General features: G+C 41.1%; 1 protein-coding gene across 10 annotated transcripts in view; it reads left to right on the top strand.

Annotated features, from left to right (window-relative positions):
* Positions 1–8,244, top strand: part of INPP4A (inositol polyphosphate-4-phosphatase type I A) — a 73,774-nt gene extending 65,530 nt beyond the window's left edge. For 5 of the 10 annotated variants that reach the window (XM_048325269.1, XM_048325215.1, XM_048325259.1 and 2 more), the window contains one exon: positions 5,276–8,244. In XM_048325269.1, the coding sequence (XP_048181226.1) occupies positions 5,276–5,408 (133 nt within the window). In that variant the 3' untranslated portion in view covers positions 5,409–8,244. Of the gene's footprint in view, positions 1–1,142; positions 5,200–5,275 lie in introns of those variants that run through there. The other 5 variants (XM_048325194.1, XM_048325243.1, XM_048325233.1 and 2 more) reach the window with 1 other exon arrangement.
* The last annotated feature ends 8,510 nt before the right edge of the window (positions 8,245–16,754 follow it).

The following is a 16,754-nucleotide window of genomic DNA, read 5'->3' as shown; positions in this document are numbered from 1 at the left end:
GTTGCATCATAGAATTGTTTGAGTTGGAAGGAACCTTGAATGTGATCTAGTTCCAACATCCCTGCCACGGACAGGGACACATTCAACTAGATCAGGTTTCTCAAAGCCCCATCCGGCCTGGCCTTGAATGCTCCCAGGGATGAGCATCCATGGCTGCCTCACCACCCTCAGAGTAAAGAATTTTTTTCTAGTATCTAATCTAACCTCTCTTTCCCTTTGAACCTATTCCCCCTTGTCCTGTCACTACATGCTCTTGTAAATAGTCTCTCTCCCTCTGTCTTGTTTGCTCCCTTCAGGTGCTGGGAGGCTGCAATTCAGTCAGCCCTAAGCCATCTCATTTCTAGGCTGAACAAACCCAGTTCTCTGAGCCTTTCCTTGTAGGAGAGGTGCTCCATCCTTCTGTTCATTTTGGTTATTTAGTTGTTGCTTTGTAAACTAAAAATAGAGTTGGACTGCTCAGGGTATAAGTGATCCAAAATTAAAGACCACACAACAAAGCCTCAGGTTATCTGAAGAGTTGTTCTCCACTGTAGCCTTCGGTGCTCAATGTAAGAAGTGGGTGCGCACAGCATGTCTTCAGAAAAATGCCTATTGATATACGCTTAAATTCATACCCAAGCAGAAAAATAGGTGGGTGGTTTGGTTTAATTACTGTGTTGGACAGGTAGTTAAGAGGTTCAATTAAATCACTGCAGCCCCCATGGAAAGATGTTTGAAAGGGTCAAATACTACAATGGTTATTCATGTTCAGCTTGCTTTTCAGAGCTCCACTTCTTTGCAGCATGCCAAAGCATGGCAGAGCAGCATGGGGTATTATTGCTTGGTAATCTGAAAGAATGAACATGGAAAACCATTAATGTTCAACCTACATGTGTTTATTTTCACTGGACTACAGTACTTCTTTCTTATTTTTCTCTTTTATTCTCTTTCCCTCTCCTTATTTCTATAATTGTACTGGTACATATTTTTGAGATGTTTTTCCACTCTTTCTTTACTTCATCTTCTGGTTTTGTTGTGCGTTCTTCCATTTTTTTCATTTTCTTGACCACCTTGTGTTGCCATCTCTTGTTATCCATTCATTTGCATGTCCGTCTTCCTTTCTGTTTTATTTTCCCTCTTCCCAACCTTCTTCCTTTTCACAGCATTGGAACACGGGAGATAGTCACCCAGAAGAACTTGAGTGGCTTGGTGCCCATCCGAGATTTCAGACTAGATCCCAGCCTCCTCTACTCCATTCCTTTACTAGCTCTCAGCCCCAATTTACTGATTGTGTGGCTGTTTCTGAGCATAGCATACCTGGTGGCCAGATTACGTTGCAAGTGAAAATAGAGTTTAAAAACAAAAAAGAAAAAAAAAACCAACAAAACAAAAAACACAAAAACAAAAAAGTGCTTGAATGTGTATTGCCACTTGGTACCTGCTGGACAAAGGAATGTGTCATAGCATTGTCTGCCAAGAATTATTATTATGCCTTACAATTTTCCGTTTCTATTGTACTAAACTGTAAATATACATCAAATTATTTTATCGAAAAGAATTGTATTGAAACTTTAAATTATTGTTCTGCTTTCAGTGCTTGTAACATAGTCTGACATTGGCCCGTTACCTCGTTACTTTACCCGGCCTGGAGATCTCTTACCAAATACAGTTTTGTGTTATTTGTTTCATGTATTCCAGAGAAAGGAACTCTGTCTGAAAAAAATTTGTATCTTTTTGTATATTTAAGGTGTATGCTAATCTTGCCTTTCATTTTTATGAGGTATGAAGAGAAAAATAAAAACATGGGTGGGGTTTATAAGAAATTGTAAGAAATTTATTTAAAGAAGTAACAAATTTATACCTTAATTTCAAAGCATACTATCCAAATTACATTACTGAACAGTTTGTAGAACCATAGTCTTGTTCCTTTCTCATGGTTAAATATATTCTAATAGACTAGAAAACACTCAGAAAACAACTTGCAGTGTGCTGCATGCAGAATTATTTCATTCTATTTGTAGATCTGCATTTTGCAATGTATTAAAGACATGAGGAGAATGACTTGTGGTTAGGAAGGGGATGTGACTGGCATTAGCCTGCTAATGATCCATTATCTATTTTAGGTGCTCTGTTATAGAACTTACTGTAAAATAGGGTCATCCTAGAAGTTAAAGATAATGGTCTTTAATTTTCCGGCAAGAAGAGGGAGGTATCAGTTAACTCCTTTTGTAGGTGGGTTTCAGGTTTTCCACTCGGCTTTATTTTAATTACATTAGACTAAATATTAGTGTTACTTCCATTTTTAAGCGTTGCACAGCTTTAATAAATTATGATGCTGATAGGGACTTAGTGATAAGTGAGCAATGGTAAGTTAACATTTATTTAAGTGGTGAGACGAAAGTGGCTTCCTAGTTTAGTGATGGAGAGTAATTGCAGATGAAATTAGATTGTCATTTATATATAACGTGAAACTAAGGGAGGCCTGTTTAAACTGAAAGATTTTGTTGCTGCTGTGGTCTGGCAGAGCTTGTCAATAGCAATAGCTGATAAAAAAACTAACCTCATTTAATGTAGTTTGATAAATTCATAAAGAGTTTTACTTCGCTTGGTGCCTGAGATGACTTTGGGCTTCTGAGGAGAACTAGTACTGTGATTTGTATTTTCTACTATTATTAACTTGCTCAAAAGATATAGGTAGCTTTAGCTTTTATTATCAATTTTAATGGAATTGAGAGCTGCTGAGAGAAGTATGCTGAAATAAAAAACCAAAAAAGTACAGTTAGAATAAAAATCAGAATTAAATCCTAAATTTGGATTTAATAATTCTAACTTAAAAAAAAAAAAGCGTGTGGTTGTATTTGTGTCTTCATGAAATCAGACTGTACAGTACACTATCTCTTAATATTTTTCCTCACTATTCTTCCAATTTTGTTTTTAAAAGAAAAAACAAAACAAAACAAAAAAAACCCCACAAAGACTTATATGTTTATATATCTATATATATAAAGCACGTATCCTATTTATTATTATCCTATTTATGCAATTAGTTTTGGTACATCCTTACTGCTGTTAAGGTTTATCAGGGTGTGGTGGTTTTGGACATATCCCTGTGCTGTGCTGATGCCTGATACTGCTGTGTCTCCATACCCATCATCTCTTCTTCATGTTTAGCACTGGTTTGTTTGCTCTGGGTGCCCCAGGCTACCTGTTTACAAAGTGAGCAGTTGTCAGGTTGGACTGTGGCCTTGACCTTGCAATGTGGAGAGTGTCCTGGGTTCAGCCTAACCAGATGTGAAAGTAACTTTAGTAGAATCACAGAATATCCTGAGTTGGAAGGGACCCACGAGGATCAAGGGTCAGTTCCTGGCCTGGCTCAGCCATCCCCGCATGTGCCTGAGAGCGTTGTCCAAACACTTCTTGCACTCTGGCAGACTTGGGGCCATGACCACTTCCCTGGGCAGCCTGTTCCAGTGTCCAGCCACCCTCTGGTAGTAAGGTGGCAGGCATATCCACTGAACTCCCTGAGATTATTAATCTGTTTGAAGGTGCTGCTTGTGATTACCACTAGCGTTGCAGTAAGACCACCTTAAAACCATTTGGAATGAAAGCCTAGGCTTTGTGAAAACAATGTAGGTTTTTTATTTTCTTCTTGAACTAGGTGGGGACAAGTTTGGGGTTTTTTTCTTTTTGGAGCCTGGTCTGTGCTTTTGTTAAGGCATCCAGATTTCAGATGCAGTAGTGCATCCTGCTTATGTGCCTCCAAGAGAAGGAAGATGGCATGTGAAATGTGTGAAATACATCTTTGTCACTGCTCCATGAGGGACACGTGCAATAACCAGATGCTGTGAAATGTGTTATAAAGAGAATGATTCACTTTGGAGTCAAAATGCTCACCTAGCATCCCATATTTGCCAGTTAAACTTACTGCTTTTATTAGTACTCCGAAGTATGACTTGTGCAAACTTCTGATGTATCTCTTTGGCTGCAACAGCCATCGGGGGAGCTTTGAAACACAAACCAGTGCCAGAAAAATAGTGTCATCACAGATGATCCATTCTATAAAAGGCAAGCACAGAATGTGCTCTGGAGACAAATTTCAAACTTAGTTAAACTGTTCCTTAAAGCAAAAAGAAAAAAAAAAATTACTGTATTTTATGAAGCCAAACTAGGTGTTACATACAGAACAGTTACAGCCAGTTCCATGAACCAAAATTAGAAGAACGGTGAGGTCTGTAAGAGCACGAGAGCTTTCAAACTGAACCAGAATCCAAACCCTTCTTTTGAATCAGATGATCTCACCTTACCTGGTAGATGCTGCAGCCATCTCCAAGACAGGACTAATGTGTCATTTCCACCACAAGATGCTGTACTGTACACTTTGCCATGAAGGTCTGGTATTCATTGTTTAGGTTCCAGTCCTCAATCAGGGAAAGACATTCTCCTGCAAGCCTAAATTGATTTATAATATGTGTTTAAAACATAGTGCTTCCTCTTTGTATGTCTGTTTTTTGGATATAATCAAAGGAACTCTGAATTAGATTTACAAGTGTAAAGAAGCCTTATAACTGGAGTAGTTTTCTATTGTAGCACAGAACCTCTTTGTAATGTGGGGCGGTTGCACCAAAACGTTGGGGGAAAATTAAATTCTGCACAGCTTTGTTTCTTTGGGGTGATGACTGTCAATGCAGCCAGTCTTTTTTGCACTGCTATTTCATGATTAGGACTTCTTTTTAGACTGTTGGTTTTCAAGTCCATTTATGCATGCAGAGATAACTGGAAAGTCATACATTATTTTTGTATCAGCTCTAATCTTGAAGTAAGTACTTACAATACTGATATACAGGGAACAATAAAATTACTTTAAAGCTCTTACAGAGAGATCAGCAGGTTTTGGTTTTCAGCTTTATGTGTTAGTAAGTTAGCAGAACTGCTTATAAGCAATCCCTTGGGATCCCTTGTGCAGTGAATGGCATGTGAACTCCACAACAGTGTACCTTGAAATACATGAAACCGGCACGAAAGAACCTTTTCGGTAGATGTGCTGCTGCTTTCTAGAAATGCAAAACTAGCGATCAGACATAGCTTGTGTCCATTCTGTGTGCTTCTTACCAGCATTGTATGATGAGTCATCTTTTTAATATTTGCAGTGGCAAATTAATTAAACGCTCATTAAATATAACCGACTTTATTTTAATGCTATAAAATAACCAGTTCATTTCATCTTAGTTTAAGTCTTTTTTCTTTTTTTTTTCCCCTTTTACTGCTGTCATTTTTTGTGCTTGTTTTTTTTCCCCAGTGAGGGTTGTCGCCGAGAAAATACAATGAAGAATGTTGGATGTCGCAAGTATGCATTTAATTCCCTGCAACTGAAGGCTTTCCCAAAGTATTACAGGCCTCCAGAAGGAACTTATGGAAAAGTTGAAACATAAGCATACTATGTCCTTTAATTGCTGTTCCATTAAAACATGTGGGTACACTCTAGATTAACACATGATTTCGTCATCCAGAAGACATAAATAACCTTTTTGTACGTTTCGCTAGGTCATACAGAGCATGTTACCAAATTGGAATCTATAGTAACAATTATTCTGACACCTTAGCTTGAGAATAGTGTGATGACTCTCTGCCCATTTAAATAGCCTTCAGTGTATGTAAGATGAGCAGATATTGTGCTACTTAATAATTACCTATATGCAAATAGCTAGGTACCTCCTGGATGGGCAAGGACTCTAGGAACGGCATTTAGGCAGCTGTTCCACAGAACATCTTTTTATACTGAGTTGATTTGAGATTGAGCTTTTCCTAAACTTTTTAAAACTGAGAGTAAAACTCAGAAGCTGTAAATAAAAAGGATCCTAGACAGTTTAGTAACTGTAGAATGCATTGTTACAATCGATAAAAGGGGGTTTCATTAAAAAAAAAATCGGCACAATAAGGGCCAGGAGAAATAATTGTTTTATTGTACATAGGATGCCATCTTCATGTGTCAAATTAACAACATATAAAAGGCCAGACATGTGAGGTCTGGTTTATAATTCTGTTCAAATAAAACAAATTCCTGTCACCTTTGGCAGATAAGGCCTTGGGCACACAACTGATTTTAAAAAGTATTTCAGAAACATCATGACGCTTAACTATTAATGTCAGCAACAGTTCCCCATGCCCTTCCCCACTCTAAGGCAAGTGCAACAAGCAAGTTGTTGATGTTGCACGTGACATGTTCAGTATATTCCATGGTGTTGTATATTAATTAGCACATTTTTACCCATGGTTTTTTTATATCACTTCTGGATTGTAAGCATTAGTATCTCGGGGTGTTACATTATTTTGGTCAGCGTATGATTTTTCTGTATTGCTTTTGTATGTCATTACAAAAATGCTCAAAGTGCCCAATGCATTCCTCTTGCTCCAAAACCAAAATTGGTTTCTGTTTACCTTCGCATTTCACCTGTTGAGAATCCTGGTAGGGGGAAGTGTGACTGGTGTCAGGGTATTTCTGAGGAATGTAGCAATGCCCTGTGTTGATAGAAAGGAACTGCTCAGTGCTACTGCTTGTGCCTGAGAACCACAGGTGGGTTCTAGCTTATGAAAAAGGTGGTCAGTTAGATAGCATTTGATAAAAAATGTTCAACAGATCTCTTCAGAAATAATCTCCCAAAGAATGCCTTCGAAGCTAAGATAGCATTTTATAAAGCAGCTAAACATTCATTTCCAAATTTTAACAGGATCAAATAATTTCTAGCTAGTTTCATTCAGCACACCGTCCTTTCCTTCTTGGTTTCTAAGGATCTAAGTTTTAGAATAGAAAAAATCTGCCCATTTATTCTGGTGGGAGTAGCAACAGCCAGGTAAGTATATGGCTGTTTTCTGATTTCTTTCTCCCTCTCACTGATGTTTGTCTGTGCTGTCACTGCTCTATCAATCAGCCATGTTCATTCTGCTCCCATGTAGTTTTGGGGGTTACAGGTCCAGCAGTTTTTGCATTTTGCTTTTTGCAGTTTATCACTGAGCAGCATGTCACAAAGCCAGGTCAGAGAGTTCTGCTGAACTAGGCTGTTACCATTATTTCAGACTCTCTAGGACAGCAAAACATGGAATTCTGTGCAAAAGCAATGTATTGTACCTACCCCAGGTCTGAACAAATCATCTACAGTAGAGCAGTCCCTTGAAAATGTTGCAAATCCTGTTTGCCAATTAATAAATGTTAATTTTGTTTCATTTTTTGCTAATAAGTAAACAAATGTAGGATAAAAAAAATTTCAATGGGATCTCTTTAGACATGTTACTCCATTAGTTCTGCTCAGCCTTCAGTCCCTGGCCCATTATTAAATGCTACTTTATTTTTGTATAAACTGTGCTCTTTGTATCCCTTAGTTTTTATGAGTTGTTGATTTTTTTTTTGTATATTTCAAACATGGTTAATTTTAAGTCCTGTATTGTTACACTAAAAATCTTCCGATGTTCAGCTTCAGAAGGAAATAACAAGATGTCTCTTGTAACCATTAGCAGCGCCACTCTCTTAGGTGGTGGCCAACAATCATTAGACCAGCTCTAGAGCTTAGCAATCCTTTATTTATTTTGTATGCTTATGTAATCTGAAAAAGTTGCTGAATTTTGTCTGCGTGTGGTGGAGGTGCAGCCCCAGGTGCCGCGGGGCTGTGCTCGGGGAGCTGTGCTGCCTGTGCCGACGCGCCGAGCGCGGTGGCCCCGTGGCGCATCCTGGACACGGCGCTGCCGGGACGCACAGCTCGGGGTCCTCCCAAGGGCAGCACCGACAGCGAGGGCTCCCGCGGTTCCTCCAGGAAAGCTGTGACTCATGAAATCCACATGGGACCTTCACAAGGGGGAAGGGAGCTTTTCTGTTGCACAGGAGAGGCGAATCTAAGGATTACTGTAAAATGAAGTTCTATCTAATGTTCCTTTTTTGAGTACATTTTTTAAATTATAAAACATACAAAGGTAAAAGAAGAAAACTGTTGCCAAGTATGTTCTGTGTATGTTCTGTGAAAGTACCTACAGCACAGTTGCCTTTCGTTTCATTTATACGTGTAAAATTATTGTATAATATGACACAGTTTTGTCCCAACACGACTGTATTTGCCAAGCTTTGTGCATTGAAATATTTTTATTTATTCGGTTTTGGGCAGTATTAATATATCATAAACATATGGCTACTGTTTTATATATTCTAGTTCATCCAATCCATGTATGCTGTAAATGTGCTAGTCTTTAGGATGAAAACCAATAAAGAACTGACAAGAATAACAGTGGTTTGCTTTTAATGTGTTCATGGTAAGTGAAAATAAACACTTTCAGGCTCTTTGACTTGATACACTTTTACCTGTTGGAGAGTATATAAAGCCAAGTTGTGTAGGGAGACATTTCACACAGATGTGAAGTCCGGAAGTAGTTACTTCTAACCCCTGCTAAAGAACAGCTGCTACCAATTTTCTGTAGTTAAGTCAGGCACCAGCTTGTCCCACATGCCACACGTTGTGCAGCAGCAGTTAAATGAAGAAGTTCTGTAAGAACTTCCTGAGTTTTGTTCTCGGTTCTTTCACTTTTCCTTCCATTAGAATTTTTTCTCTACTGTTGCTTCCCATTGAGCCAACTCATCCTTCCAGCAGCTTGAGCAGTTGGGCTGCTTTTCAGCAGGGATAGGTTGTCCTTGTTGATTGTCATTTTGATTTCAAATTAAATAAAGTCTCTGTCCCTCTCTCTCTCTCTCTCTCTCTCTCTCTAAATTCCAAAATTTCTAATTGGTGTCAAAAAAGTATCTACCAGTATTATTCTTAAATTAAAAAGGTGGGGTGTTTAAAAAATGGTTGAAAATCTAACATCTTTAAAAGGCATTCTGAGCTATCAGAAGATGTTGTGTGTTTGAAGGTGGTGAATGTGCCTCCATAATGATTGCTCTGTGCGGAACCCGTGGTGACCATGAGTCTGGGTTGCCTGTGGACCTGTGGCTGTGTGAAGGGCCTGTGTGTGCCCATGGGCTGTGAATGATCCCACAGGGAGCTGCTGGGAGCAGCAATGACCAAGTGCTTTGCTGTGGAGCAGAATTCCCGTCTTTTTCCCATGACTTTTGCTGTAGTCTTCAGGCAGGGCTTGAAGTGCTGATACAGGCATCTGTGTAGAGGCACCAACAGCACTTCAGAAGGGATTACCTGATGCCACAAATGTATCAGCCTAAAGTCTGAAATGTGTACTCTGACAAAGGAGAGGAAATACTAATAGATGAAACACAAAAATGCAACAGAGAATAGAAAACCAAGAAGGGTACAACAAAAAATAGCAAACTACGTTTAAAACAGAGAAAGAGTCCTCATCAGAAGAAACTGTAGGCAATTTTGGTGACCACGGGTGAACTTTTTCAGCCTTCTTCAGTTTATGAATTCCTAAATATTTCTAAGACCCACCTCAGAAACTCTGGATCTGTATATTGTTGCTGACTGCATGTGGGTTTGTTTAAAATAGCTCTTCCCAAAGAACTACAAGACTTATCGGCAGTGAAGGGGAGAACATAACAGTAACCTCTTTTTCTCACATTGCTTTAAATGTCAGGCACACTTTCTCTCCCAATTCATAAAATATTTTACCCTTCACAATTCGGGATGGATGCAGTTTATCCATTTATTCACAACATGATTTGAAGAGGGGTAAGCAAATAACGGGTAAGTAACGAGAATGACCAACATGGACACAGGGGTCACCTGGGACTGGAGGCCTTTCAGCCTGTGCCCCAGGACCAGACATCAGGAATGGCCATAACCTTGGTTACCACAGGAAACTCCCAGGAGCGTGGTGTCAATAACACCAAGGTTGTGGGCTTGATCCCTGTATGGGCCATTCACTGAAGAGTTGGACTCGATGGTCTTTGTGGGTGCCTTCTAACTCAGAATGCTCTGATTCTGTGTGACAGGCGCATGGGGGAGGTTTGGGAGCACCATGGCGTGGCCAGGGTTCCTACTCGCCCTCTTCCACCTGCAGCCACCTCCATATTCCCACCCTACACTGGGTGTGCTGGCCAGCCAGAGTGGCCCCACAGCAGTGGCCAGTGCCTTCCTCTGGGCAGAGAGAGTGGTGGGAGGGAGGGAGGGAAGGAAGGAGGGAAGGAGGCCGCTGTGGAAGCGAGGCTGGCCTGGTGGTGTGGTGCTCACACACGTTCCCTCAAACATTGCTCCTCGTGGGCAAGGGCTGCTTGGCAGCACGGACCATCTGCTTTCCCACTGTGCAGCATCTCTTGTGGAAATGTGCTGGGAATGTAGCATCCTTTAATCTGGCAAGATTGAGAGTCCTGTTGTAGTGTTTGTTAGATCCCGCACTTAGTGAAACATCCTAAAGACCGTACTCCGGTGGCTGCTTATCTTTTAGTTTTCCATTGGCTCAGAACATTGGTGGCACCTGCAATTTCCATTTTGAAACAGAGGCAAGTTGATCTTTGGAGTTCATAAAATAACAGCAGTAAAACGTTTACATTAAGGCAAGATAGCTTTTAAGTGCTCTTAATAGTTGTCTACATATTGCTTAAATTGTAGCCATGTCTCAAAATGCTGCTGTAAGCATACAGTAGAGATTTGAGAAGTTCTGAAAAGCAGATTGAAATAACCCACTTTTTTTTAGGTATATCAAGATGTTGACTGAATTGCCACCAACTGATGTTGGTATCAGGCAGATGATGGCGCTAGAACCTAGCATTGAAATCACTGAGACTACCTGGTGCTATAGAAATGCTCTGAAAATGTTGGTAAAATAGGTTTGTAACAAACATGAGGTGATCCTGCCTAGGTGTTTGAGAGACATCTGTCGGGTCTGGAAAAGCATTCGTTAGCTGCAATAGGATACAGTTCTTCTGATGGGTTTTTCTGTATTTTTTTCTGACATCAGAACTCTCTCATTCGGGGGTATTCCTGCCCCATTCTGTTCCTCTTACCGTGGTGTTTCATTCCATGTTCTTCATGTTATGTTTTGACCAAATTTTCCTTGAGTGTGTCAGGCCTTGGATTCACAGCACACAAATATATATTTTGAATGAGCTTTAGTTTCAAGTTGTGTGAGTGAGTGGGTGTTCCCGTGAAATGCTGTGGCCGTATCCACAACCTCAAGGTCTGTAGGCAAATGGCTGAAGAGGAGTCTCTTCTCAGTTCCTTGCTAGATTTAGAATTCTCTCGTGAAACTTCTAGTTCTTCAAAAAAAGGTGAACTTTCTGTGTGGAAAATACAGCTTTACAATACCTCTGTGGGATTAGTCTCTGGAAGTGGATCACTTTGGAACACCTGTGTGACGTGGCTGATGGCAGGAGCTAGAGTAAAGCTTATTAAGAAATATCAGCCAGTAGAGTGCTTATTTACTGAGGAAATGGGCAATGTTTGTGTTTATCATGTGTATCTGTGTATCATATGTATCTATCTGTGATTGGTCCTGTGGGGTAACGTGAGCTGACTCAGCACACAGAATCCACCTTTCATCCTTGGCTGTGTTCCTGGATCTGGAGTGAGTTGCACACTCCAGATTCTGTCTCCACTGCTGCCATCAGCAAAGCTTTGCAAGAGCAGCTTTGACTAAATCTACAAAGGACACTTGCAACCTATAGCTTGCCCAACTTGTAGGTGTCTTGGTTGCCTGGTGATCTTCCTGAGGCTTTCTGTATTGGGAATTGCTAATAAGGAAGTTTGTCAGTGAGACTCACCTCAGCCTGGGCTTCCTTCTCTCACCCCAGTGCTGGGAGACCGGGATTTGTCTCTGGCCTTGCAGGCACTGCTACAGCCTTACCCCAGCCACGTCTGTCACACCTGGTTGAGTAACATGGCTTGTGGACAAGGTCCTCAAGAGCTGCCTGTTCCAGTCTCTCTGATGCTTTGCAGTCCTCAGAAATCCATCAGCATCAGGCATGGTCCTTCCTCTCCAAACTCTTGTTGCAGCTTCACTGCATGAGCTGTTGCACAGGATGCAGGAAACTGGGCTCTTCTTTTTCTATTCTTTGCTTCTCTGCCTTTCCCTCAGTCATCCTCAGAAGGCAACTCCAGGTGGCTTTTTCAGTAAGGCAGTGAGGTACTCCTGGTTTAGGTTGTGGGAACTCAGTGAGGATTTTTCTGAGTGGAGAGATGGGAAAGTGACGTCTCATTTTGCCAGGAGGTATTGTCAGTAAGGCAGGCAGGAAATGCCGTGAGGCATTTCCAGGGACAAACGGTTTCTTGGGCTTATCCTAGGTTAGCTACCTGTTTTTCACAGTTTGGGGTGAAGGCAAGAAACAGCCTCTTGTTTGTAATTCTGTGGCCCAAATGTTCCCTCCATGAACAGGGTTCTTGGAGTGGGGCTTGCATTTTGTGAGCATTGCTGTTTGGCTGGTGAGGCTACCCAGAGGCCAGAGAAACTCATTTTCTGGGTCCTGCTTGGACAGGCACAGAAGTGAGAATTACTTAATCAAACAGGCAGTTATTAGGTAAGATTGAGCAACCAGATAGATTCAAGCCTTACCAACCTGAATTAGAAGCCTCAATATATCTGTACTTAGTGATAGGAAAACCCAGCCCTATCTCACATCCTGTCTCAACAGTGGCTTCTACCTTATATCTGTGAAAGGGCAGCGTAAACATAGCACGAAATTTCCACATGCATTTGCACAATTTTTTTTAATGATTTGCATTTTTGGAAATGTGTTTGTCAGAAGTGTTAGCTCTGAATTGATTTATTTAGTGCCCTTATGGTGTTTTCCATTGTGTCACATCTCTACTTCCCCTTCTCTGAGTATTCACTTCTTTATTTCTTCTTGGGCTCTCATCATTTGAGTCCTCAGAATATGAGGATTATGATGTTTATGCAGATTGTGCACAGAGTACTTGAACTAACTTCTGAGTTTGTCTCTGTGGTGGAAGTAGTTAACCTGAAAGACAATGGCTCATCAATAAACTGTAGCTGTTTTCTTTGGATTTTTTTTATTACTGATTTTGTTTTATTGATACATTCCTGTCTACTGTCAGGCTGTGGATGTAGATAGACAGCAATATGATCACTTTTCTTGTTTTCATAGATCAAGACTGATAGTTAGTTAGAGAATACAAAACTGGTGAATTGTGCTACTAAAAAGGTGGGCAGCTTTTCTAAGGAAGGAATTGCAGGGATTGAGAATGACCATGTGTGGGCGTGTGGGGGTGGTTCAGGGTCATCCCCTGAATTGGTACTCAAGTGCCACTGCAGTGTTCTGCAGGTGCAGGGACTGTGCTGATGCTGTGTTGAAAAGCTGACCCACGAGTCAGGGCTAAAATCCAATAGAAAAGTGGTACTGAGAGGGGCGGAAGCTTTGAAGGCACTTAGACCTAGGCTGGGTTTTTCTTTAAAGAATTTGGTCTTTCCTTTAATCATAGAATAATCATAGAATCATCAAACCATCAAGGTTGGAAGAGACCTACAAGGTGATCCAGTCTAACTGCCCACCTGGCACTATCACTGTAACCCCTAAACCACTGAATCACATCACCCAGCGCCAGATCCACACACCTCTTGCACACCTCCAGGGATGGTGACTCCACCACCTCCCTGGGCAACCAATTCCAATGCCTGACCATCTGAACAGTGAATTTTTTTTAATGTCTAATCTGAATCTCCCCTGCCTCAGTTTAAGGCCATTTCCTCTGGTCCTCTCACTGAAGGCACAGCAGAAGAGATCAGCCCCCGCCGTATCACAGCCTCCTCTCAGGCAGTTGTAGAGAGCAATGAGGTTCCCCCTGAGCTTCCTCCTCTTGAGCCTAAACAACCCCAGCTCCCTCAGCTGTGTCTCATAAAACATGTTCTCTACACCCTTCATGAGTCTGGTTGCCCTTCTCTGTACAACCAATATTTATTCATGAATCTTGGTATGTAGGTGACCTCAGTCCTGCACGGGGCAGTCATGGGGCTCCTTTGGGTCTCAGGAAAAAAGACACAGCAGCACACAGTGCAATAACATTGCCATTTTAATAAGGTAGAGTAAGAGAAGGAATATAGATGGTGAGTAAATCATTTGCCCTGTCAGGTGCCGGGAGTTGGAACTAGTTAGTGGGACAGCACGAAGAGTAAGAACTGAAATGCTCTAAGGGGAGAGGATGCAGAGCCCTGGAAAAAAAAATCTCAGCAAAGGCCTTTCACAAGGATAAAGAGGATGGAAAGATAGCGGGGGAGAGCCGAAACCAACGTGTGTGTTTGGAGATTTGAACAAAAGTACAAAATAACTGCATAAATTTTCTCAAATAGGGGTGGAGAAATGAGCTTTAAAAATGTTCCATGTGATTTGGAGGAGCTGTCTTGAACGTACAGAATCCTTTCAATTATTCTATATTGGGAAAATAATTTTGTGAGATGAGCAGATCTAGAAAAAGAGATACTGAACATATGAATGCAGAAGAGGAAAGAAAGAAAAGTTGTTCCTTTTAGTTTGATGAAAGAAATACCAGAATAAATACAGGAAATAAATAGTTTGATTGCATTAGGCTTGTCTGGCGCATTGTGATTCTATGCTTGAAGAGAAGTAAAAGCCTGGTATGACTGGTTTTTGCCCTGGTTTGTGGACTTTCCCTACTGAACTGCAAGAACTTTCCAGTTCCTCTTTCTTCAGGACTCCTGGCACATCACTGTTGAGGAACAGTAGCTGTGTAGCCTGACAGTGGGAAAAGGAGTGTTTATTTTCCCAATGCACAACTAATTAAAGTAAAATGATACTACTGAAGTTGAACTGCTTTTTTCAGGAAAAAGTGTAAGGAAAAGCTTTAGAGGAAATCCCAAAGCCACTGGCACTGCTGTGGTGTCCGGATTGCTGTTTGCAGCCACAGAGGGGGGCTGTTGTTCCAATAGTGGAACTCATTCTTCACTCTGCAAAGGGAGGAAACGGCATTACTCAAATTTATTGAGTTTGGGGAAGTGTTTTCCAGTGTGCCGATTTAATCAGAGTTCCTAAAAGCCTTTTTTTCCCCCCATGAATTATTGCTGTACAGACTAAATCAGTCTTTTCACAAGGAGGCTCCATTAAATTGCTAAGTCAGGACAAATACTGTCCGTTCCTGAAGTTCTCTGGTGCTGAACCAGCTGACTTGAGCAATATTCAGTTTTTATTGTTCTAATAACTGCATCATATGGATTTTTCATGCAGTTGATCAATGCAAGGGCACTAAGTCAGCTCACAATGCACCTCATTCTCATTCCACATACCTGGAACTGTGGGTTCAACTGACAGCCAGTGCCCAGCTCCCACATTTTCACATCTGAAATTAATTTCTGAATAACCATGAGATATTCTGTGTGCTGATAGTTGTAGTGTGGGTGTTTGCTTTCTGTTTGAGCTGTCATGAATTTTCCTTTTGGAGCATTTCTTTAAAATGTTGAGTTCAGCTGCTTCAAAGAAAAGACCATCTTTTATAGAAACAGAACCATAGAACCATTTAGGTTGGAAAAGACTCCTCAGATCATCAGGTCCAGCTGTTGACCTAACTCTGCCAAGTCCATCACTAAAGTATGTCCCCAAGTGCCACATGTATTTTAAATACCCCCAGGGATGGTGACTCCACCATTTCCTTGAGCAGCCTGTTCCAATACTTGACAACTCTTTGTGAAGAAGTTTTCTCTGCCAATCTAAACCTCTTTTTTCCAACCTCCCTTCCTCACATGCACATGAAATCTGAATTTCTCACTAACTTGCTAAATGCAGCTGAACTATTTTATTCCTTGTGTGCCTCCCCATTATTTCAAAGCATTAATATAATATTTTCTGCCATGGCCTTTGTATAGTTTACTATACAAACTATACAAACTATACAAACTGAAGCATTAAGATACTATTGATGTGTTCTTAAGATCTGTTGATTTTTACCCCACCCCTCCCTTGAACTGGAGATCCAGTCTTCAGCCACAGAGCAGAATTTGGCAGATGAGCAAATGTGGGCTAGGTTTGGCAGCTAGACCTGCATCAGAAGCTCATAGGAATAAACTCCTGGTTTGGGATAAGACATAAATGAATATTCCTTAAAATTACTGTTGTCCAAATAGATTTCTAGCACATCAGGAATTCCCCTGTGAGCTGTAAGCTGAGTCATACCCATTTAATGAAGAATGTTGTGTAGTTTTTAGGGACCTGCTTCATTCTTTGTTGTCAGACTCTTCAGCATTGGCAGGATTTTGCTGGTAATTGACTGATAAGGACAGGCTAGAGCAGGAAGACAGGCAATGGAAAGCCAAAGGGGATAAAAGTCCTTCCCCCTTCCAGAAAGCCAGCAATAGCCACTGAAGGAGTGTTTCAGTCTCTCCTCTGATTACAGCTTCTGCATATTTCCCTCTTGACAGGCAGTGGGCCGTCCTCACTGGCTTCTCTTGTGTCCTACATTGCCATAAAGCAAGTTAATGTTCTCTCTCCGGTGAGCAGTGTCTTCCCTGACAGTAACTCCAGAGTGCGCCAGGGAGTGACAGTGGGTGAGGTGGAAGCTTCTCCAGGTGCTGCTTTCCTGGTACACTTGTTTCCCAGCAAGATCCTTGTAACTAAGCTGAAACACAAGTGATTTCATCCTGCCATGGACTCATACTAAAAACACTCAGAAAACTTTCCAGAATAGCTAATTGGTTTTGTGTTGTGGGTTTTGGTTTTTTTTTTTTTCCTTTGGGAAAATTTTATTAACCCCTTAACTATAAAATGGTAAGCCTGTATCTATTTGATTGTCTCTCCACCCACCCCCACTCCCTTGGTGCCCTCCCCCAGCCAATACCTTTTTTCTCTCTTATGGATGCTACACTCCAGATCCTCTGGCTTGTTTAGG

Source organism: Corvus hawaiiensis, chromosome 2, assembly GCF_020740725.1.
Source record: "Corvus hawaiiensis isolate bCorHaw1 chromosome 2, bCorHaw1.pri.cur, whole genome shotgun sequence".
Lineage (NCBI taxonomy): Eukaryota > Metazoa > Chordata > Aves > Passeriformes > Corvidae > Corvus > Corvus hawaiiensis.
This window is presented reverse-complemented; position numbering and strand designations above follow the sequence as displayed.